This window comes from Pogoniulus pusillus, chromosome 39 (genome assembly GCF_015220805.1).
Source record: "Pogoniulus pusillus isolate bPogPus1 chromosome 39, bPogPus1.pri, whole genome shotgun sequence".
NCBI lineage: Eukaryota > Metazoa > Chordata > Aves > Piciformes > Lybiidae > Pogoniulus > Pogoniulus pusillus.
The window spans coordinates 3,980,806-4,004,482 of record NC_087302.1 but is presented as its reverse complement, the minus strand read 5'-3'; the positions used below and the strand labels follow the sequence as shown (position 1 = coordinate 4,004,482).

The following is a 23,677-nucleotide window of genomic DNA, read 5'->3' as shown; positions in this document are numbered from 1 at the left end:
ACGCCAGTAAAACCCTTTGGGAAATTCCCCCTCCACCCAGCGCCCCGGCTCTAATTACAGAGCAGGAATGCGAGGCTCTGAGCCCTGCTCCTCCCTCCCCTACGCTCGGCTGAGCCTTGGGCACCCCTACCTAGCCCCCAAAGTTCGGGGGCTGGAGGGTGATGAGGTTAAGGGATGGAAGCAAGGAGGTAAAGGACAGCAAGTGGAGGGGGGTGTGTGAGGTGGTTGCCTCTTCTCAGTGCCAACGGGACCCTTCCCAACCCCGGGGTGACCAGTGGGGGGCTTGTCCCGTCCCGTCCCACTCTGGCAGCAGTACCGGAGCAGCAGGACATGAGTAATATCCATCCCACTGGGGGAGTTAGATCAAAGGCAGTGAAGTAGATACAAGAGGTTTCTGCTTCACAGACCAGAGAGGAAGCAGTTCAATAGAGCCTTTGTTACCGGCTCTGCCGAGCAGGGGATGGAGAAATACCTGACCCCCCCCCCCCCTCCGCTCCCCTCTCCGCTCCCAGCCCCTCGCTGCACAACCATTTCAAGTATGTGACCGTGCAGTGAGACTCGGTGGGGACCTGGGGACAGTAGCAGGAGCAGCCAGCAAGGGAGAGAGGTGGAGGCTTCAAAAATGAGACCCCCACCACCACCACCCTTGCAGCCAGCAGGGGCTTTGAGGTGGTGGAGATGGCCACCAGGGCAGCGCCGGGTACCCTGAGCATCCCTGCGGCACCTGGGTGTGCTGGCGGGGGCCAAGAGATGGGAAGAGGAGGAGAGGACAGTGCAGGTGATGCCATGGTGGCTGCCATCCCAAGGCCCACGATGGCTGGCACAGTGCCCTTCCCACAGAGAAGATGCCACACTGCCAAAGGTGAGCTCAGCCACGCTCGGTCGCTGGCTCCGGGCTGTCCTGGGGTCCCTTCGGTGTGGTGTGGAGCTGGTGGCTCTTGGTTGGGTGTGTGGGGCTGGTGGCTCTTGGATGGGTATGTGCCCTCCTGCTCTGGTACTGGGGAGAGCAGCCTGGCATTGGAGCTGCCCTACATTGGGAAGGGCTTGGATGCAACCTCCTTGGGCTTGGGTGCCAAAACAAAGCCACAAAGCCACATCCCAAAGTCTGGTGTGACAGATTTGCCCTTTGACTGTGCAATGCATGTAAATCTGGGGCTCCTCAGCACAACCCCCAGGACCAGGGTGTGGTTTGGTGTTGGAGCTGGTGGGCAGAGACCCATAGGAGACTGTTGGCAGTGGTGGTTACCAACAGACCCTATCTGCACCCAAGGGTGCAACTCCGGCACCGAACGATGCTCCTGCAGTGCTCTGAGTGCACACAGAGCAAAGGGGCTGGGAAGGGGCTGGGACTGTGTCCTTGCCGTTCCTGTGTGAGATTTGAAAGAGGAAAGGCCTTGGGAAAATGCCAGCTTGGAGCTCCCTGTGTGCTTCTGAAGTTGGCTTTGTAGGTCAAAGTCGTGTTGGCTGCTATTATGAACTGCAGGGTGCAAAAATCCTTCCCCCTCCCAAAGCTGGTGGCTGCTTGGTTTCAGAAACATTGGATTTCCCAAGGATTCTTGCTAGGACAACAAGAGAGGGAGTTTCCTAAGCTCAATAGCAGAGCTGACCTCACCAGCTCCTGTAATTAGCAGCAACTGCTGCTGAAGGAGCAGGGAGGAGGAGGAGAAAAATTATCCCAGGGACAGTTTTGATGCCACCAGAGAGGCTCCCCCAGGTCTGGCGTCCTGGCAGGGGAAGGTGATAAAAGCATTTTCCCAGGGCCAACCTGGGTAGTTTTGGTACCACCACAGAAGCTCCCCCCGAGGTGTTGAGAGGTGCAGAGGTTTGTGCTAAACAAGGAGGATTGTGTCTGGTTCTTGGGAGGAGCTGCTGGAGCTGCCTGGCCTGAGATGCCTCTTTTGTGGGTATGGAATCAGAGGGTCCCTGGCAGCAGTGGGGGAGGTGAGCAGGAGGCAGGTTTGCAGCCAGCTCCTCAGCCCTTTGTCTGAGCTGACAAAGACAGGTCTGTTGGATGCACCAGGTGAGCTGGGAAGGGTTTCAATTCCCAGCCCTGCTGCTGAGTGACTCTGAGCAAGTCCTCCACAAAGGATCAGGTTGCCAAAACAGCTCTAGGGGACAGGGCACAGCTAAACCCCAGGGCAAGCATCTTCCCCTTCTAGCTTGCAAAAGGGATTTCTCCTGTGGGATCCTGAGCTGCTGCAAGAGAAGTGGCTGTCGACCAGCAAGGTCCCTCTGTGGGAAGGGACACTTGGTCTGCCAGCACAGATTTGTGCTGCTCCATTTGCAGTCTGGTTTATTTCTTGGGTTTATTGGGATCCTTAAAAGCAGCACAGAAATGATGGGATGGGGAAAAGCATCTTCTTGACAGAGATAAAGTGGAGCTGCAGCCAGGACACTGGAGAGGGAAAAGGAACCATTCCACTGCCTGCTCCCTGGGCATGCTGCTGCTGCCACAGGCTATGGGATGTTGCCTTTCCAGCATCCTCTCTGCTGCAGGAGCCTGTGGTCCCTGCAAGCACAGCTCACAGGCTGACACAGGCTATGGGATGTTGCCTTTCCAGCATCCTCTCTGCTGCAGGAGCCTGTGGTCCCTGCAAGCACAGCTCACAGGCTGACACAGGCTATGGGATGTTGCCTTTCCAGCATCCTCTCTGCTGCAGGAGCCTGTGGTCCCTACAAGCACAGCTCACAGGCTGACACAGGCTATGGGATGTTGCCTTTCCAGCATCCTCTCTGCTGCAGGAGCCTGTGGTCCCTGCAAGCACAGCTCACAGGCTGACACAGGCTATGGGATGTTGCCTTTCCAGCATCCTCTCTGCTGCAGGAGCCTGTGGTCCCTACAAGCACAGCTCAAAGCCTGACAGAGGCTATGGGATGTTGCCTTTCCAGCATCCCCTCTGCTGCAGGAGCCTGTGGTCCCTACAAGCACAGCTCACAGGCTGACACAGGCTATGGGATGTTGCCTTTCCAGCATCCCCTCTGCTGCAGGAGCCTGTGGTCCCTGCAAGCACAGCTCACAGGCTGACACAGGCTATGGGATGTTGCCTTTCCAGCATCCCCTCTGCTGCAGGAGCCTGTGGTCCCTGCAAGCACAGCTCACAGGCTGACAGAGGCTATGGGATGTTGCCTTTCCAGCATCCCCTCTGCTGCAGGAGCCTGTGGTCCCTGCAAGCACAGCTCACTGCACAGCTTGGAGCAGAAAGGGCAGGCTGCTGGGTCCTCCTCCCAGGATCAATCTCTGGGCTGAAAGGTCACTGCCCAAGGGACAGATGTGACAGGTTGAGCTCTCCTCTTCCTGCCCCACCCTGGGTTATCTGCTCAACCACCTCGCCTTGTGCTTTGGGTGGGAGAATCCTCTAGTTTTAGGCTCCTCATGCAGGGAGGGGGTGAGTTTTGCTGCCGGTTGGCCACAGGGAGGACAACTTAGAAAGACTGCATTGGGGTTTTTGCCTTCCTTTCCCTTTCCTCCTTCCCCCCCTCCTCTCCCCTCCCCAAAGACTGCTGCCTTGTCCTGGGTGAAGCCTCTGCTGTGGTCTATGGCTTTTTATTCCTATGTGATTGCTTTTCCTAACTCATGTAGGGCAAAAAGCCATGGGCTACACAGAGGAGGGACTCCACCTTCCAGGCACCTCTGCAAACCACGGCAGCTCCTGATCCCTCTTTAATCACCCACATTTATTTGGTAACAAATCAGGAGTGAAAAGGGGCATTGAAGCCTTACAGGGCCTTAGAGGTTTAAGTAAGGGGGTGGTGAGCAGAGGGAGAGACAAAAGGGGGGACAGGGATTGGGGGTGGGGGGAGGGGGGGGGTGTGCATGGTTTTCAGGCACTGTTGTCCCCATTCAGAGCTGAAAGGGGGCTTGGTGGTGTCGGGTGTGGGTGCAGGGGGCTGTGAAGGTGGTGGGAGAGGCTTTGGCAGCCTTTCTCACACGGTTCAAAGCATCCCCACCTGCAGCCCTGCAGAACAAAAGCATCCAAGCACAGAGCGAGGGCATTGCCAAGGGTCATGGCTGCTGCCTCAACTCAGCTCTGAAAGGGCTGCCAGGTGATGGCAGGAGCTCCTCTGCTGTTGGTGGCACCAGAGGGGCAAGGGTGGTGGCTGCTGCCTCAACCCAGCTCTGAAAGGACTGCCATAGATCTCATCACTATAGATACCATCACCATAAATTCCACCACCACAGATCTCACCCCCACAGACAGATCCCATCACCATAAATCACTTTCACCATAGATCCCATCACCACAGACCTCATCACTACAGATCCCACCACCATAGATCACCACTGATCTCATCACCATAGATCCTCCCACCACAGACCTCACCACCACAGACCCCATCTCCACAGACCTCACCACAGCAGATCCCATCACCACAGACTTCACCACCACAGATTCCATCACCACAGACCTCACCACCACAGATTCCATCACCACAGGCTTCACCACCACAGATTCCATCACCACAGACCTCACCACAGCAGATTCCATCACCACAACAGATTCCATCACCTCAGACCTCACCACAGTAGATTCCATCACCACAGACTTCACCACCACAGATTCCATCACCACAGACCTCACCACAGCAGATTCCATCACCACAGACCTCACCACCACAGACACCACCACCACAGATCACCACTGATCCCATCACCACAGACCTCACCACAGCAGATCCCATCACCACAGACCTCACCACCACAGACACCACCACCACAGATCACCACAGACCTTACCACAACAGATTCCATCACCACAGACCTCACCACAGCAGATTCCATCACCACAGACCTTACCACAACAGATTCCATCACCACAGACCTCACCACAGCAGATTCCATCACCACAGACCTCACCACAACAGATCCCATCACCACCACAGACCCCATCACCACAGACCTCACCACCACAGATTCCATCACCACCACAGACCTCACCACCACAGATTCCATCACCACCACAGAACTCTGTGGCCATCACCACAACCCCCACCACTGACAACCCTCCCTCCACAGACTTCCTCTACCTACCTCCTCCTGCAGACCTTGATGCCTCCAGCATGACCTCTGTGGGGGGAGGGTGTGAGGTGTTCCCCAGCTCCCTTGCCAAGCAGGAAGGCAGCAATTTCTCTACTCTTTGCTTTATTCCCCCCTCCCCTCCTCACTTCCTGAGCTTTGACTCATTAGGTGTCAACCTTACAAGTTTATTTCACCAGCCTGGAATGCATCTTTAAAAATAATAGTCACTGGGAGAAGAAGGTGGTGGTGAGGGGTGAGGGGGGGGGGGAGGAAGGCAAAAGCTGAGCTTCAGCTCCAAGCTGTAATCCTATGACTCAAGGAGGTGTGGAAGGAAGAAAAATCATGAAATCCCCTGAGCCCCAACAATGAAAGCAAGGAGAGCTGGCAAGGCTGTGACACATAAATCATCAAAAGCTAAACACCATCAGTCAAAAGGGAAGGAATTAAAGCCAACCTCACCAGGCTGCTTTAATTATTTTTTAATGAGGATTTGCTCATTCAGAAAATTCAGCTCCTGACAATGGCTGCCCCCAGCCATTCACACCAAGCAGGACCTGTCCCTCTGGCAGACACACATGCATTGATCCCACTGCTCCTGCCCCAGAGCTGCTCCAAACCTGGCATGAGCCTGGGAATTGGGAGCCTGGAAGGAGTGGGGCAAAATGAAGTGAGGGGAGCTGGGTAGGTTAACCCCAAAGAGCCAACAAGAGGAGGACCAGAGAGTCAGAGAGTTATAGAATCAGAGACTCACAGAGTCATAGAGACATAGAGTCATGGAGTCAGAGAGACACAGAGTCATAGAGCCACAGAGTCATGGAGTCACAGAAACATAGACACATAGAATCAGAGAGTCATAGAATCACAGAATGAAGCAGGTTGGAAGAGAGCTCCAAGCTCAGCCAGCCCAACCTAGCCCCCAGCCCTGCCCAACCAACCACACCATGGCACTATGTGCCCCAGCCAGGCTTGGCTTCAACACCTCCAGCCACAGCCACTCCACCACCTCCCTGGGCAGCCCATTCCAGTGCCAATCACTCTCTCAGCCCTGACAATGGCTGCCCCCAGCCATTCACACTGGGCAGGACCTGTCCCTCTGGCAGACACACATGCATTGATCCCACTGCTCCTGCCCCAGAGCTGCTCCAGACCTGGCATGAGCCTGGGAATTGGGAGCCTGGAAGGAGTGGGGCAAAATGAAGTGAGGGGAGCTGGGTAGGTTAACCCCAAAGAGCCAACAAGAGGAGGATCAGAGAGTCAGAGAGTTATAGAATCAGAGAGTCACAGAGTCATAGAGCCATAGAATCATAGAGACATAGAGTCATAGAGACATAGAATCATAGAGTCCTTCCTTAGTGAGAGGCCTGAAAACTGAATTCAGACCTCTGGGTATTCAGTTCTGTGCTCCTGAATTGCAGAGAGATGCTGAGGTGCTGGAAGGTGTTTGGAGAAGGGCAGCAAGGCTGGGGAGGGGCCTGGAGCACAGCCCTGTGAGGAGAGGTGAAGGGAGCTGGGGAGGTGCAGCCTGCAGCAGAGGAGGCTCAGGGCAGAGCTCATTGCTGTCTGCAGCTGCCTGCAGGGAGGCTGTAGCCAGGTGGGGTTGGGCTCTGCTGCCAGGCAGCCAGCAACAGAAGAAGGGGACACAGCCTCAAGCTGTGCCAGGGCAGGTCTAGGCTGGATGTGAGGAGGAAGTTGTTGTCAGAGAGAGTGATTGGCACTGGAATGGGCTGCCCAGGGAGGTGGTGGAGTGGCTGTGGCTGGAGGTGTTGCAGCCAAGCCTGGCTGGGGCACTTAGTGCCATGGTGTGGTTGGTTGGGCAGGGCTGGGTGCTAGGTTGGGCTGGCTGAGCTTGGAGATCTCTTCCAGCCTGCTTCATTCTATGAGTCTCTGATTCTATGTGACCTGACCAGTGTTGAGCACAGGCAGACAATCACTTCCCTGCTCCTGCTGGCAATCTTCCTGCCCAATCTCCTTTTTGCCCTCAACTTCCCCTTGCCAGCCCCCACTGGCACTGCACCATAACTACAGCAGTGAGCTTGGACTTGTTGAATCCTCAGAGAGCACTCCAGGGGGGCTGGCAGGAAGGGAGAGGGGAAACATGCACAGGACAAGTGTTCTGATGAAAGCCCTGCCGTGCAGAAGGCATTGGCAGGGACCTCTGGAAAAGTTCCCTTGCCAAAAGGAGAAGCTGCCAGCACCAGGTGAGCTCTCAGCCTGTCTGGCATCCAGCTCCCAGCAGCAGCTTCAATCACCTCTCAATTAGCAGAGCCTCTGCTCACGTCCAGGGCCAGGCAAAGCAAAAGCCCTGGGCAGAGACTCACAGCAGAGAACACAGAGCAGCAGCTTGGCATTTTCAAACCCTCCTGCAGACTTCTTCTGTGATGAAAACCCCACCCCAGATCCAGAGGGGCAAGAAAAAGCTCCTGCAAAGTTGCTCCCAGGCAGCTCCATTTCAAAAGGAGATGCTTGGAGGAATTGGACACCTCCAGCAGCCTCTGGTTCTTCCTTAGCTCCCAGCAGAGAATGAGAAGAGCAGGACAAGCCTCTAATTGCAGATAATAACTGCCAGTTAGGAGTGAGGCATCCAGCATCCCTACCTTCCTCCAGGAGCTGGGTGTGGAGTTCCTGGATCCCAAAATTGCCAGTGGGTGAGGCACAGGCTTGTCCTGCACTGCCCTGCAGGGTGGGGAAATCAGCTTTGGGTTGGAAGGGACATTTAAAGCTCTTCAGTCCAACTCCTCTGCAGTCAGCAGGGACGTCCCCAGCAAGAGCAGTGTGGGCACAGGGCAAGAGAGGGGATTCTGCCCCTTGGCTCTGCTCTCCTCACACCCCACCTGCAGTCCTGGGGGCAGTTCTGGAGCCCCCAGCACAAGCAGGACATGGAAGTGTTGGAGCCAGTGCAGAGGAGGCCACCAAGATGCTGGGAGGGCTGCAGCAGCTCTGCTGTGAGCACAGGCTGAGAGAGTTGGGGCTGTGCAGCCTGGAGAAGAGAAGGCTTGGAGGAGACCTTGGAGTGGCCTTGCAGGATCTGAAGGAGGCTACAGGAGGGCTGGGGAGGGACTATTGACAAGGTCTGGGAATGAGAGGAGGAGGAGGAATGGGTTTGAAGTGGCAGAGGGGAGATTGGAAGTGGATGTTAGGAAGTTGTTTGCAGTGAGGGTGGTGAGACACTGGCACAGGTTGCTCAGGGAGGTTGTGGAGCACAGAAGCACAGAATGTGGTCCCATTCTGTGCTTCTGTGCTTCACAACCTCCCTGGAGGTGTTCAGGACCAGGTTGGATGAGTCCCTGAGTGACCTGTTCTAGTGGGAGCTGCCTATGGCAGTGGGTTGGAACTGGCTGAGCTTTGAGGCCCCTTCCAACCTAAACCATTCTATGATTCTGTAGAGCAAGTTGCTCAGAGCCCCAAACATCCTGACCTGGAATGATGCCAGGGATGGAGCTTCTCCCAACCTCCCTGAGCAACCTGGGTTGGAAATGTGCTCCTATCCCAGCTGCCTGCCCTGACCCAGTGCCCCTGTGCTGCCCTATTGACCTCTGGGCATCCTTCATGGCAGCAGCTGGAATTTTGGCACCAGGATCCCAGATAGCAGCAGGGAGGTTTCACCTCACCCCACAACACAGGGACTGGGCTTGGTTTGGAGTTTAGCTTCAGGCAACACTGATGGTGCACTGGCAGAGCAGCAGAAGCAGCACCAGCTTCTTGCTGGGTCACCCAGCCCTGCAGATGCCAGTCCCAGGAGATAACTCAGGCAGAGATTGCCAATTATGAGCATTTTAATTACAGCCAGATGCTAATGAGCTGAAAAGCTGTGATTTTTAATCAAAGCTGTGAGGATGGCACCCAGCACCTCAGCAGCAGCAGCAGCATCCAGCCCCAGGGAGGGTTGATGCATGCATGAGGTTGTGGCACTGGGATCTCCTACAGAGGGAATGGTGCTGAGCAGAAGCCCAGGGAGGTTGTAATGCTCAGCTCTTCTGCAAGATGCCCAGAGCAGGACCAGGGGCATTAAAAACCACACAGCAACTCATATACCCCAACAGGCAGAGGCCACCCATGTGTGGGGCTGTGATTTCAGAAGTGTTTTAGTTGGGAAAGACCTTTAAGATCATCACAACCAATCATTATCTAACTCCATCAAGGCTGGGGCTGGGGCTGGGGCTGGGAGATGGCTGCAGAGTGAAGGTGGTGAAGACAAAGTTAGATGACTGAGACAATCCCACCTGCCTTCTGCACCTGCCTTGGCATGGAAACAGAGGATGGTTTAGGTTGGAAGGGACCTCAAAGCTCAGCCAGCTCCAACCCCCCTGCCATAGGCAGGGACACCTCCCACTGGAACAGGTTGCCTGAGGACTCATCCAGCCTGGTGCTGAACACCTCCAGGGAGGTTGTGGAGCACAGAAGCACCCAATGTGATCTTTGATCACATTGGGTGCTTCTGTGCTCCACAACCTCCCTGGGCAACCTGTGCCAGTGTCTCACCACCCTCAACCTGTGCCAGTGTCTCACCACCTCCCTTCCTGAGGATGACTTTTCCCTGCTGCTGCAGTGATCTACTCACCACTTCCTTTGGCTTTCCTGGCCTTGACCATGGGATAGTTTTGGTTGGGAAAAGCCTTTTAAGATCATCCAACCCAACCACTCTCTAGCTGCACCAAGCCTGGTGCTAAGCCATGGCCCTCAGCACCACAACTCTGTGGCTTTTAAACACCTCCAGGGGTGGGGATTCAATCACCTCCCTGGGCAGCCTGTGTCAGGGTTTGAGAACACTTTCAGGGAAGAAGTTTCTTCTGATCAGAGAATCACAGAATGTCAGGGGCTGGAAGGGACCTCAAAAGCTCATCTGGTCCAGCCCCCACCCCTGCCAGAGCAGGATCACCCAGAGCAGATCATACAGGAACAGATCCAGATGGTTCTTGAGTATCTCCAGAGAGGGAGACTCCACAACCCCCCTGGGCAGCCTGTTCCAGGGCTCTGTCACCCTCACAGGGGAAAAAGTCTTCCTGAGGTTCCCATGGAACCTCCTGTGCCTCAACTTCCACCCATTGCCCCTTGTCCTGATGTCCAACCTAAAGTCCCCCTGGTGCAACTTGAGGCCACATCCTCCTGTTACTGCAGCAACACCTGCCTCAGGGGCTGGGTTTTGCATCAGAGCCTTCAGTTCCTCGAGTGCTGATGCCATGCAGGATCCAGGTCACTTGGCTGCAGCAGGGCAGCCCTGAACCAGCTGCAGGAGTTTGGCAGGGACAATGCCCCCGTGGGACAACAACAAAAAAGGGAGGGAGGGAGGAAAGGAGAACGGAAAAGAGAGAAGGGGAGAGGGAAGGGGAGAGGGAAGGGGAGAGGGAAGGGGAGAGGGAAGGGGAGAGGGAAGGGGAGAGGGAAGGGGAGAGGGAAGGGGAGAGGGAAGGGGAGAGGGAAGGGGAGAGGGAAGGGGAGAGGGAAGGGGAGAGGGAAGGGGAGAGGGAAGGGGAGAAGGAGAGCGAGAGAGAGAAAGAGCAAGAGAGAGAAAAAGAGAGAGAGAAAGGAAGAGAAAGGAAGAGAGAGGAAGAGAGAGGAAGAGAGAGGAAGAGAGAGGAAGAGAGAGGAAGAGAGAGGAAGAGAGAGGAAGAGAGAGGAAGAGAGAGGAAGAGAGAGGAAGAAAGAAAGGGAGAGAAAGAAAGAAAGAAAGAAAGGGAGAGAAAGAAAGAAAGAAAGGGAGAGAAAGAAAGAAAGAAAGGGAGAGAAAGAAAGAAAGAAAGGGAGAGAAAGAAAGAAAGAAAGGGAGAGAAAGAGGAAGAAAGAAAGAGAGAGAAAGAGGAAGAAAGAAAGAGAGAAAGAAATAAAGAAAGAGAAGAAGAGAGAGAGAAAGAGAAATAGAGAAAGAGAGGAAGAAAGAGAGAAAGAGAGAAAGAGAGAAAGAGAGAAAGAGAGAAAGAGAGAAAGAGAGAAAGAGAGAAAGAGAGAAAGAGAGAAAGAGAGAAAGAGAGAAAGAGAGAAAGAGAGAAAGAGAGAAAGAAAGAAAGAAAGAAAGAAAGAAAGAAAGAAAGAAAGAAAGAAAGAAAAGAAAGAGAGGAAGAGAGAGAGAAAGATAAATAGAACAAGAGAGGAAGAGAGAGAGAAAGAAAGAGAGAGAAAAAGAAATAGAACAAGAGAGGAAGAGAGAGAGAAGAGGAAAATAGAAAGAGAAAGAGAGCAAGAGAAAGAAAGAAGAGAGAGAAAGACAAATCTGGGACTCGCTGGGAATTATTTATTCAGCTCTACTCTCGGCAGGGGGAATTACAGATGCCCCAGTTGTGCCACAAAGCACCTTCCTCCTCCTCCTCCTCCTCTCTGCTTGGAAATGGCTCCTTCAGTAAGCGGTGAGGCCGCGGGTGCTGAGTCAGCCCCCAGCTAACGAACACCCCGGCTGCCCATTCGGAATTTATTGCACCTATTAATTACAACCATTAGCTGCAGCCAGTGAAATTTTTTCTAATGAGGACCCTTGTGACTGCCTTCCGAGCAGCAAATTAACTCTGTGTGTGTGTGTCTGTGTGTGTGTGTGTGTAGGGGGGGCAGGAGAATCGATGGGCTCAGCATCCCTTACAGAAGCGATGGTTTAATTAGCTGCGCTCTGCAAACATGCCAGGCGGCTCAGCTCCTCCTGCCTTCGTTATCTCTGCTTAAAGGGAGGATGCTGCCTCTGTTGGCTGCTTGGGTTTTCTCCCACCCTGGTCTTCTGTGGTGTTGAGGGTAAGGCAACTGCTGCTCGTTAGAGAAATTGCTTTGAAGTTGGGCTGTGAGGAGAGGCTGAGGGAGCTGGGGGGGTGCAGCCTGCAGCAGAGGAGGCTCAGGGCAGAGCTCATTGCTGTCTGCAGCTGCCTGCAGAGAGGCTGTAGCCAGGTGGGGTTGGGCTCTGCTGCCAGGCAAGCAGCAACAGAACAAGGGGACACAGCCTCAAGTTGTGCCAGGGCAGGTCTAGGCTGGATGTTGTTAGGAAGTTGTTGTCAGAGAGAGTGATTGGCACTGGAATGGGCTGCCCAGGGAGGTGGTGGAGTGGCTGTGGCTGGAGGTGTTGCAGCCAAGCCTGGCTGGGGCACTTAGTGCCATGGTCTGGTTGGTTGGGCAGGGCTGGGTGCTAGGTTGGGCTGGCTGAGCTTGGAGCTCTCTTCCAACCTGCTTCATTCTATGAGTCTATGAAGCTCTGTAGAGAAAGAGCCTCCACAACCTCTCTGGACAGCCTGCTCCAAGGTTCCAACAGCCTCAACAAGAAAGGAGTTTCTCCTCCTGTTCAGATGGAACCTCCTGGCTTCCAGTTTGTGCCCACTGCCCCTTGCCCCACCTCTGGGCACCACTGATGCTCAGGCTATCAGAGAGAACCAAACAGAAACCTCAGTGTAGAAGGTGCTGTCAGCTCCCAAGGCTCACAGCCACCAACATCAGCAAGCTTGATTCTAAGTCCAGGCATCAAGGCAACTCTGGCAGGGTTGGCTTAGTATGAGCCACTGTGTGTCCAGGTGGCCAAGAAGGTGGCATCCTAGCCTGGATCAGCAGTGGTGTGGCCAGCAGGACCAGGGGTGCAGCTGTCCCTCTGTGCTTGACACTGGTGACGACTGGGTTCAGTTTTGGGCTCCTTGATCCTCCCCAGCCCTGTTCTCCAGACCCTTCCCCATCTTTGTTGCTCTTCTCTGAACACGCTCCAGCCCCTCAAAGTCCTTCTTGGAGTGAGAGGGACCCAAACCTGCTTGTCCCCAACCTCTAATGCTTAAAAAAAAAGAATGGATGGAAAATCCCAGCAAGGTTTCCTCTGTGCAGGGACTATTGGCATGGCCTGGAGCTGCCATGCATCAGAGGAAAGGCTCTGCAAGTCCCAGGGAGCAAAGTGCTGCAGCCTCAGGTGCCTCTCTGGGGGACTTGTTTGCTCAGCAGAGGAGAAAACCAAGCTGGTGATGCCCAGTGACTTCTGACAACCTCTCCTGGTGGAGGTGGATGTTGTAGCAATCAGGAGAGGCAAAAGGAAATCAAATCTCTGGGCAACTTCTCTCCATTTTATGGCAAATGTTTTCATCCTGTTTGGTTCCCTGAAAAATGTGGGACCAATTTCCATTGCAAATGATCTCATTTCCCAGCAATAAAACCACACACACCCAACTCCCCCCCCCCATAAAACAGCACATTGGTGGCAAAAGGCAGCTTTGAAAGTCAGGGTTTAAAATGCAACATTTCATGTTGGGTTTATTTCTTGGCGGCCAAGCAGCTGAAAGTTGATGCAGTGGTGGTGCTGAGAAAGAGGATAAAAAGTGAAGCAGAGCAAGAAAAGCAGACCAATAAAAGCCCCTGAGGCTTCAGTAGCCCTCCCCTGGGTCACCCAGCAGTAAGGTTGTGCTGAGTTCTGCCTGCACCCTGCCTGTACCATGCCCAGCACCCCTGGATCTCCTTACTTGCATCCCTGGCTCCTCTCCTTTATACCCCTGGATCTCCCTGCCTGCACCTCTGGCTCCTCTCCTTTACATCCCTGGATCTCCCTGCCTGCACCCCTGGCTCCTCTCCTTTACACCTCTGGCTCCTCTCCTTTACACCCCTGGATCTCCTCCTTTACACCCCTGGATCTCCCTGCCTGCACCTCTGGCTCCTCTCCTTTACACCCCTGGATCTCCATGCCTGCACCTCTGGCTCCTCTCCTTTGCACCCCTGGCTCCTCTCCTTTGCACCCCTGGCTCCTCTCCTTTGCACCCCTGGATCTCCTCCTTTGCACCCCTGGATCTCCTCCTTTGCACCCCTGGATCTCCTCCTTTACACCCCTGGATCTCCCTGCTTGCACCCCTGGCTCCTCTCCTTTACACCCCTGGCTCCTCTCCTTTACACCCCTGGATCTCCTCCTTTACACCCCTGGCTCCTCTCCTTTACACCCCTGGATCTCCCTGCCTGCACCTCTGATTCTCTCTCTCTCTGCATCCTTGGCTCTCTTCTCCTGCACTCCCTTGCCTGCACCCTGCCTGTACCCTCCCTGCACCCCTGACTCTCCTTCCTTATACCACTGACTCTCCTTGCCTGCTCCCTTCCTGCATCCCTGACTCTTCCTCCCTGAACTCTCCCTGCATCCCCGACTGTTCTTCCCTGCACCCCTGACTCTCCCTGCCTGCACCTGACTCTCCCTCCCCACACTCCTCACTGTCCCTCCCTGCACCTCTGACTCTCCTTGCCTGCACCCTGCCTGCACCCCTGACTCTTCCTGCCTGCATCCCTGACTCTCTCTGCCCGCACCCGACTCTCCTTACCTGCACCCCTGAGTCTTTCTGCCTGCACCCTGCCTGTACCTCTGACTCTCTCTGCCTGCACCCCTGATTCTCTCTCTCCACACCCCTCACTCTACCTACTCATACCCCTGACTCTCCTTGCCTGCACCCTGCCTGCACCCCTGACTCTTTCTGCCTGAACCCTGCCTGCACCTCTGACTCTCTCTGCCTGCACCCCTGATTCTCTCTCTCCACACCCCTCACTCTACCTCCCCATACCCCTGACTCTCCTTGCCTGCACCCTGCCTGCACCTTCTCTGCACCCCTGACTCTCTCTGCCTGCACCCCTGACTCTCCCTCCCCACACCACTCACTCTCTTTCCCTGCACCTCTAACTCACCCTGCCTCCACCCTACCTTCACCCCTGCCTCCACCCTTACCTCTCCCTGCCCAGGACCCCTCCCGAAGCTGCTGAGAGCTGCCCAGCCAAGCCCAGGGAATTGAGTAATCGCTGGGCTAAGGACTCAAACTCTGCCCAGCTGCTTCAGAAAGACATTTTTTCGGGCTCAGGGAAAGTGACATTATTAAAGTGAGCATGCTGATTTCAGACAGCTCCCAATTCATCACGGTGACAGTGACAAACACGGCCTGGGGTTATGCAGTTGACTAAAGAGAATTCTCTGCCTTTACATTTTTAATGCTCCTCACATTTTCCTCTGCTGCAGCAGAGTTTTCTCCAAAGGATCTTCTCCAGTGAATAGAAAGGGCAGCACAGGTCTGGGAAGCATTGCCCAAGCCCTTGCAAATCAAGCAGGGCTTCTGTCATCACTGCCCAAGCCAGTTCATTTCTGGGGTTTAATTATTCCTTGCTCCTTCAGGATTCCTTTTTTTCCACCTTTTCAAGAAGAACAGGAGCGTCACAGCCTCAGCTGGGCTGCCTCTATTCTCCGGGGCTCATTCATCATTGTCTGCTGCCTGAATGGGAGGCAGAGGGTCAGCCTGAAAAGCTTCCCTGCTACAAGCTCCTCTAAATATATCAATAGCTCCCTGATGGCTGCTGGGTCCCAGTCGGACCGCCCAGGCTCTTGGGGTGGCTTTTGTGTCTGCAAGGAAGCAGGGGTGGGGGGTTGAGGAGGGGGGACAGGCAGGATGGACACGAGGAGGATGTGAAGTGGCACGGGGCAGCAGGGCTTGGCACCCATGGGGGTGGAGGACTGCACAGCTGAGCCTGCCTGGGAGGTCTGCTGGAGTGTTTGGCTGGTTAATGTGGAGAGTGTTAAATAGAGGGGAGCAGGAGTGGGGACAGTGGGGAGCAGCAGTGGGGACAGCAGGGATTAGCAGTGGGGACAGTAGAGAGCAGCAGTGGGGATGGGGGGGACCAGCAGTGGGGACAGCAGGGATCAGCAGTGGAGACAGTGGGGACCAGCAGTGGAGACAGTGGGGACCAGCAGTGGAGACAGTGGGGACCAGCAGTGGGGACAGCAGGGATCAGCAGTGGGGGCAGTAGGGAGCAGCAGTGGGGATGGGGGGGAACAGCAGTGGGGCCAGCAGAGATTAGCATTGGGGACAGTGGGGACCAGCAGTGGGGACAGTGGGGACCAGCAGTGGGAATGATGGGGACCAGCAGTGGGGACAGTGGGGACCAGCAGTGGGCACAGTGGGGACCAGCAGTGGGGACATTGGGGATCAGCAGTGGGGACCAGCAGCGGGAATGGTGGAGAATAGCAGTGGGGACAGCAGAGATTAGCAGTGGGGACAGTGAGAAGCTGCAGTGGGAGCCACAGGGGTTGGACTCAATGATCAATTTGTGTCCCTTCCAACCCCGAACATCCTGTGAGTGGGGACAGCAGGGAACAGCATTAGGGACAGTGGGGAACAGCAGTGGGGACATTGGGGAACAGCATTGGGGACAGCAGGAACTAGCACCAGGAATAGCAGGGACCAGCACCAGGGACAGTGGGAATCATCACTGGGGACATTGGGGATCAGCAGTGGGAACAGCAGAGACTATCACTGGGAATAACAGGGATCAGCACTGGGAACAGCAGGAACCAGCACTGGGAAGAGTAGGGACTAGCATTGGGGACAGTAGGGATCAGCACTGGGAACAAGGGAACCAGCTTTGGGAGTAGCAGGCATCAGCACTGGGAACAGCAGGGACCAGCACTGGGAACAAGAGAGACCAGCACCGGCGTGGAGGGTAGGAGCCAGAGGAAAGTGGAACCTCGGTTTGGCACTGCCAGCCCAAACCCAGCCTGCCAAACTGAGGTGCCAGCTCCTAGAGGCTTCTTCCCCCTCCCCACCATCCCTTCTCCATTGAAGTTCTGCAAAGCTGGGGGGGTGAACAGCCCCCCTGGGCCCCTCTCAGCCCCTCCACACCAGCCCTTCCCTCCAAAATCTCATTCTCAGGCTGGTAAGAAAAAGCAGCAGCACAAAGAGAGCTGCAGAGAGCTGCAGCTCTGCTGGGAAGCCTTTCAGAGCAGAGACTCATTAAGGAGCCTCTTGTCCTCCTCTTTGAGCTCCAGAGGTAGCCTTATTTAATTTGGGAGCTCCTAGACAGGTACCCAGATGGCTGGGGAGGGGAGGGAAGCAGGGAGGGGGTGGGGGGAGCCCAGCAGCAATGAATTAAATGGGATGATTCCTGCTGCTGCCCTTCGCTTTGTGCTGCAGCTGGGCCCCTTGGAAAGGGGAAGTGTGGGAGGGCAGGGAGGTGGCATCACCCCCTCTGCACCATCACTGCTGGTGAAGAGTGTAGAGGTGGGGGGCACACACAGGACCCACCTGCTTGGGCTTTTTTGGACTTTCTTTTTTCCCCATGAGTAATTTTCTCCCAGCTGGGTCAAGGCTATGGGTAGAGCTGGGGACCCCCAGCAGTGCCTGCCTATTTTGGGCTGGGGCTGGGGTGTCACTTTTTGCTTGCTGATGTTGGTGGCTGTGAGCCTTGGGAGCTGACAGCACCTTCTACACTGAGGTTTCTGTTTGGTTCTCTCTGATAGCCTGAGCATCAGTGGTGCCCAGAGGTGGGGCAAGGGGCAGTGGGCACAAACTGGAAGCCAGGAGGTTCCATCTGAACAGGAGGAGAAACTCCTTTCTTGTTGAGGCTGTTGGAACCTTAGAGCAGGCTGTCCAGAGAGGCTGTGGAGGCTCTTTCTCTACAGAGCTTCATAGACTCATAGACTGAAGCAGGTTGGCAGAGAGCTCCAAGCTCAGCCAGCCCAACCTAGCACCCAGCCCTGCCCAACCAACCACACCATGGCACTAAGTGCCCCAGCCAGGCTTGGCTGCAACACCTCCAGCCACAGCCACTCCACCACCTCCCTGGGCAGCCCATTCCAGTGCCAATCACTCTCTCTGCCAGGAACTTCCTAACAACATCCAGCCTAGACCTGCCCTGGCACAGCTTGAGGCTGTGTCCCCTTCTTCTGGTGCTGCTTGCCTGGCAGCAGAGCCCAACCCCACCTGGCTACAGCCTCCCTGCAGGCAGCTGCAGGCAGCAATCAGCTCTGCCCTGAGCCTCCTCTGCTGCAGGCTGCACCCCCCCAGCTCCCTCAGCCTCTCCTCACAGGGCTGTGCTCCAGGCCCCTCCCCAGCCTTGTTGCACTTCTCCAAACACCTTCCAGTGTCTCAACATGATACCATTCCAACCCCACCTGGACACCTATGGCAGGGGGGTTTGGAACTGGATGAGCTTTAAGGTCCTTTCCAACCTAAGCCATTCTATGTTTCTATGACTTCGTGATGCTGGGCAAGCTGCTGTGGGTGCCCTGCTTTAGCAGGGGAGCTTGGACTGGATGATCTTGGACATTAGGAGAAAGTTTTTCATGGAGAGAGTGGTCAGGGACTGGAATGAGCTGCCCAGGGAGGTGGTGGAGTCACCCAGCCTGGATGTGTTTAAGAGTGGTTTGGATGTGGTGCTTGGGGCTCTGGTTTAAGGTGAATGCTGTAGAGTAGAGTTCTAGGTTGGACTTGGTGATCTTGAGGAGCTTTGCCAACTTGGGTGCTTCTGTGGTTGTCTGTGTGATCTCCAGAGGTCCCTTCCAGGCCTCACCATGCTGGGATTCTGGGCTTGTGCCCATTTCACAGATGACTCATGTGAGGCCCTGAGATGTTCCTTGTCCATGTTGGTGCATGGAGAGAGAAAAAAACTCTTGAGTGCTGGATCTGCAGGCAGTGGTTGTGCTGAGGGTGCTGTGGTGCCACTGCTCTGCGTGGCACAGTCACAGTGCTGGATCTGCAGGCAGTGGTTGTGCTGTGGGTGCTGTGGTGCCACTGTTCTGCATGGCACAGTCACAGTGCTGGCTCTGCAGGCAGTGCTGTGCTGTGGTGCCACTGCTCTGCGTGGCACAGTCACAGTGCTGGCTCTGCAGGCAGTGGCTGTGCTCTGGTGCCACTGTTCTACGTGGCACAGCCACCATGCTGGCTCTGCAGGCAGTGGCTGTGCTGTGGGTGCTGTGGTGCCACTGTTCTATGTGGCACAGCCACAGTGCTGGCTCTGCAGGCAGTGGCTGTGCTGAGAGTGCTGTGGTGCCACTGCTCTGCATGGCTGGAAGATGGCACAGCCACAGTGTTGGATCTGCAGACAGTGGCTGTGCTCTGGTGCCACTGCTCTGCAGGCAATGGCTGTGCTGTGGGTGTGCTCTGGTGCCACTGCTCTGCGTGGCACAGCCACAGTGCTGGCTCTGCAGGCAGTGGCTGTGCTGTGGGTGTGCTGTGGTGCCACTGCTCTGTGTGGCACAGCCACAGTGCTGGCTCTGCAGGCAGTGGCTGTGCTCTGGTGCCACTGCTCTGTGTGGCACAGCCACAGTGCCGGCTCTGAAGGCAGTGGCTGTGCTGTGGTGCCACTGCTCTGCATGGCACAGCCACAGTGCTGAGCATGAGCCCTGTTGGGCAGCATGGCACTGCCTGGGTTGAAGACAGCTCACTGTGGGCATCAGCAGCCCTTCTTCTGGGTCAAAATTAGAGCTGGGCACCTGCCAACTGTCCAGATACCACTGGTAAAAAGCAAGCTAGTGGTGGGCTTGTGAGCTCTGGGTGGGTGGTAGGTCTTGAGGATCTCAAAGGTCTCTTCCAACCTCACAGTCCTCTGGTTCTAAAGGCAAGCAGGGAGAAAACGAAGTGGTTTTGTGGCAGATAGCTTTAGTTTGGGTTTTGTTGGCTCTTTTCCTGCTGCTATTTGTTATTTGTTTTACCCCTCCCCAGCATCCATTTGCATAATGACATTTTGCAGCTGTTGGGACATGCTGTGGGGCATTATTTTATCCCTTGCAAAGGGGCACAAAGAGAGTGAAGGCAGCTCTCAGCTGTGCCTCTTTGTGTCTTAACTAGGGGCAGGGCCGGGGGGATGCTGGTCCCTGTGCTGGGGAGGGAGCTCCCAGGACGCTTCACCTCCCAACCCTCAAATATGCATCAGGAGCTGCAAGCTGTCCCCACGTCTGTCCCAATTGTTTGCTGCTCTGGAGGAGAGGAGCTGGAGGGGAGGGGATTTAATCCCTTTCTCTTTGGCTGCGTGGGGAATTTGGGAGCAAGTGGCTGGGGGCTTTGGATGAGGGAGGGAATCAAAACAGTGGGGGGTTGGAAGGGACCTCTGGAGAGCATCCAGTCCAACCTTCCTGCTGAAAGCAGGGCACCCACAGTGGGTTCCTCAGGATCACAAAGTCCAGGTGGGTTTGGAATCCCTGCAGAGGAGGAGACTCCACAACCTCCCTGGGCAGCCTGCTCCAGGGCTCCAGCACCCTCACACCAAACAAGTTTCTCCTTAAGTTCAAGGGGAACCTCCTGTGTTTGGTGCAGGGAGATCATAGAATTGTCTGGGCTGGAAGGGACCTCAAGGATCATCTAGTTCCAACCCCCCTGCCATGGGCAAGGACACCTCACTCTGGATCAGGTTGCTCAGAGATGCAGTTCTGGGAGGCTGCCCTTCACCCTCCATCCCTGTGCATCTGCAGAACCTGCCCTGACTTCTCTCCCTCTTCCCATCCAGGTCTTCCAGGGCTGCTCCCAAGCCTCTCCTGCTCCAGGTGATGCCCCAGTTCACCTTTGCTTGCTTCTGTGGGCTCCATGGCTTCTGCAAGATGAAGAGGAAGAAAGAAGAGGCCAGCACAGAGCAGGAGACAGCAGTGTGAGAGCAGACCTGTGTGTGTGCCTGGCTGAGAGGTGCCTCAGGACCCTCTTCCCTTCCCATTGGTATGCTGGGACTGCTGGGGGACAGCTCACAGAATCACAGGGGTTGGGACAGACCTCTAGAGATCATCCAGTCCAGCCCTCCCCTTGCTTTCATCAGCTCATAGGGCAGTTTGGCTTGGCAAAGCCCTTTAAGCTCACCCCCTCCAACCACTCTCTACTCTGCCAAGCCTGGTGCCAAACCATGGCCCTCAGCACCACATCTCTATGGCTTTGAAGCACCTCCAGGGATGGGGATTTGGCCACCAGAGGATTTGCTGCCTCTTTTTTCTTGCCTCTCCAACAATCAGCTCCCTCTGAAGCATCACTCTCTGCCTGCACTATCTTGGGGTGTCTCAGGGGACTGGGGGGGGAGGGGAGTGGCTGCTGGGCCAAGCTGGTGTGGCTGGGATGGTGCTTGGCAGGGGAAGAGGAGCCTGGGGCTCAGTGATGGTTTTGCTAGAGGGCTAGGAGGGCATGGGGGGAGCTGGTTAATCTGCAGCTCCTCTCATTTTCTCTCCTCTCCCTCTTTCCCAGATACTTGTGTGGCCAGGAGACAGCTGGAGCACAGGAATGACCTTGCCAAGAGGCAGAAGCAGATGCTGTGGATGTTATCCAGGTGCTGCAACACTCCTGCCCAGACATCCAGCCCAGCCAGGTGCTGAGCTCCTGGCATCCAAGCAGTCAGTGACAGCAGGACCTTGTGTCCCAGCAGGGTAGAATTTCCCCTCCTGAGCAAGCTGCCCTGCCCTTGCTCGACCAAGCCTCAACAGCCAGACCTGGAGGGGGGTTCAGAAGCTGGAGCTGGTCCTTGTCCTTCCTGGAGTCACAGTGCTGGAGAGGCTGGCTGCTGGCTGCTGAGCTGTCCCGCTGCTGCAGGACTGGCTGAAGGTGAAAACCCAGCTGCTCCGGGGGCTGTCTCAAGTGTCTGTGACTCCAGGAAGCCACTCTCCATGCCTCTGCCCCACCCGTGCAGCAAGCCAGAAGGTTTCAGAGGCACCAGACACACCTGCCCTGCTTGGATGCTGCTCCCTATGTGACCAGGGTGGACTGGCAGCTCCCTCGCCACGGGCAGAAGGGACTCGGTGTGTGACTCTCCTCCACTGCACACCTGAGCCATGGGGCTCAGTGGGACCTTGGCACACCCTGGCAAATGGACCAAACTTCCTGAGCTCAGGGCACCTGTGATTCCCTCCGGGGGCACAAACATGTCCTTCAGAGCAGAAATCCTTACATTCTTCCACACTGAGCTTCCATTCTCCAGCTGGAGACCTCCGGAGCCTGGAGCCAGAGGCAGTGCCTGGGGCTGCTGGGCAGGAGCTGTTCGCCCCCAGGGTTAGTCCTGCTCCTGCCACCCTTTCCTCCCGCGGTGGCTGAGCAGTCACCTTGTGCCACGTAGCTGTCCCCACGGTCCCTCTCTGCCCCCAACCCTGTCTGTGTGTCCTTCCCACCCCACTGTTGAAGCCATATGGGAGCTCCCTGCATGCTGTGCCTTCCTGGAGGTGTCTCAGGCAGACATCCCTACTTAGATGCCCTCCAAACAGCCGCAGGCTGTGCCCGCGGAGGGCTGGGGAGTTGGTGAGACAAGGTCCCCTGGGGCTTGAGGACCGCGGCTTACATTCCAGCGTCTGGATCCCCATCCCTGACTGCACCCAGCGTTTGAGCTCTCACTTCCAGCCCCAGCAGCTGCCACTGGCCCCAGTGCTCCTCTTTGCACAGAGAGAGCCCCTGGGAAAAGGGGAAATGCTCGGGAGCAGCTGTGCCCTCTGCCCATTGCATGGAGGGTATTGATTGGAGGGCACCGAATCCTCCCTGCAGGCGATGAGCACACCCAGAGAACAAATCCCCCCACTGTGAGCAACCTTCCCAGGCTGTGCCCAGCCCTCCCTGCCTAGGCTCTCTCTCTGCAAACAGAGCTGTTGGTGCCACTGACAGCTCCACTTTGAGAGCAGATTTGTTGGCTCAGCCAACATCCAGAGCCAACGCAGCTACTGTTTTATTTTCTTATCCAAAGGACTTAGCACAAAAACCTGAGCCAGGCCAGGAGCACAAATAACACAAGGTGCAGCTGGGGAGCTTTAAATCCTCTCTGTTGGAGGCAGTGGGAAGCAGCTGGGAGCCAGCTCAGAGGTGGGAGTCAGGGCACGGTGGGCACAGGCTGCACATGGCCCCTGTGTGTCAGACCCCCCCCGGGGTGGGAGAGGCTTGGGGCTCTTTTCTTTTGCTTCTCTTTAAGCCCCAAGGATGGGAGCTGTGGGGTCTATTGGTGCAGTCCCTGAGCAGCGTTCCCACCTGAGGTCTAGGTCTTGGCACAGGACGGGGGCAGGTGGTGGCACATGAGAGATGCCCTGCCACGAAAGCAGTCTGGCATCCCTGTCATCTGTCACCATCAGGCTCAGCAGATCTCAGGCAGAGATAATGCTGTGGTCAGTGCTGCTGGTAAATATCTGCTCTGGCACCTCTGGGGCTGCATCAGTCTTTCACTTAAGCAGCACTGGGATGGAGGGTAGGAGCCAGAGGAAGGCAGAACCTTGGCTTGGCACTGCCAGACCTAAACCCAGCCTGGCAACCTGGGACACCAGCTCCCAGAGGTTTCTTCCCCCTCACACGAGGAGCTGCTCCACCAAGGCACCAAAGGTGGCTGAGGAACACGCTGATGCACCCACATTTTGGCTGGGTTGCTGGTGCCCCATTCCTGGTGGGACACAAGCTGGGTCACTGCTAATGACGATCCAAGCAGGGCTCATCCTTACGAGTGCAGTGCAGAGAGCTGGGGCCACTGGGGCAGCCAGAGCAGCAAAAGCAGAGGCCTGGGGGAAGTCATGGGCAGCTTTGCCCAGGCTTTAGGGCAGCTAAATACAGACTGGAGGGGGGGTGGGGGTGGAAGGGGCTTGGTTCTACAACCTTGGACTGCGCAGCCTTGGCTGCTAAACCTCTTGGCTCACAGCTCCATCACAGCTTGGCAGTTCAGGGTGTGAGGCCAAGGGCCACCACGAGATCTGGGCTCTGGGTGGAGGTTTGGTGCTGCACGGAGAGCAGCCCTGGAGAGGAGGCTGCAGCATGAGGTGAGATGCTGCTTCGAGGCGGGGTGGGGGTCCCAGTTGTGGTGGGAGTCTCCCAGTTTGCTCCGGGATGAGCTGGAAAAGCACCGTGCCCACCTTGTGCTGCTGTGCAGATGGCATAGTGATGCTCGTGCAGTGCATGGGGCATGCGGGGCACATGCCAGGCACATGCCATGCACACACTATGCACATGCTATACACACGCTGAACGTGATGCACACACTATGCACATGCTGTGTACATGC

The 23,677-nt window shown here is 55.9% G+C and overlaps 1 protein-coding gene across 4 annotated transcripts in view; it reads left to right on the top strand.

Annotated features, from left to right (window-relative positions):
• Nucleotides 1–23,296, top strand: part of BLACAT1 (BLACAT1 overlapping LEMD1 locus) — a 45,747-nt gene extending 22,451 nt beyond the window's left edge. For all 4 annotated transcript variants that reach the window (XM_064173692.1, XM_064173689.1, XM_064173691.1 and 1 more), the window contains exons 2-3: nucleotides 20,192–20,394; nucleotides 20,908–23,296. In XM_064173692.1, the coding sequence (XP_064029762.1) occupies nucleotides 20,232–20,333 (102 nt within the window). In that variant the 5' untranslated portion in view covers nucleotides 20,192–20,231 and the 3' untranslated portion in view covers nucleotides 20,334–20,394; nucleotides 20,908–23,296. The remainder of the gene's footprint in view (nucleotides 1–20,191; nucleotides 20,395–20,907) is intronic.
• The last annotated feature ends 381 nt before the right edge of the window (nucleotides 23,297–23,677 follow it).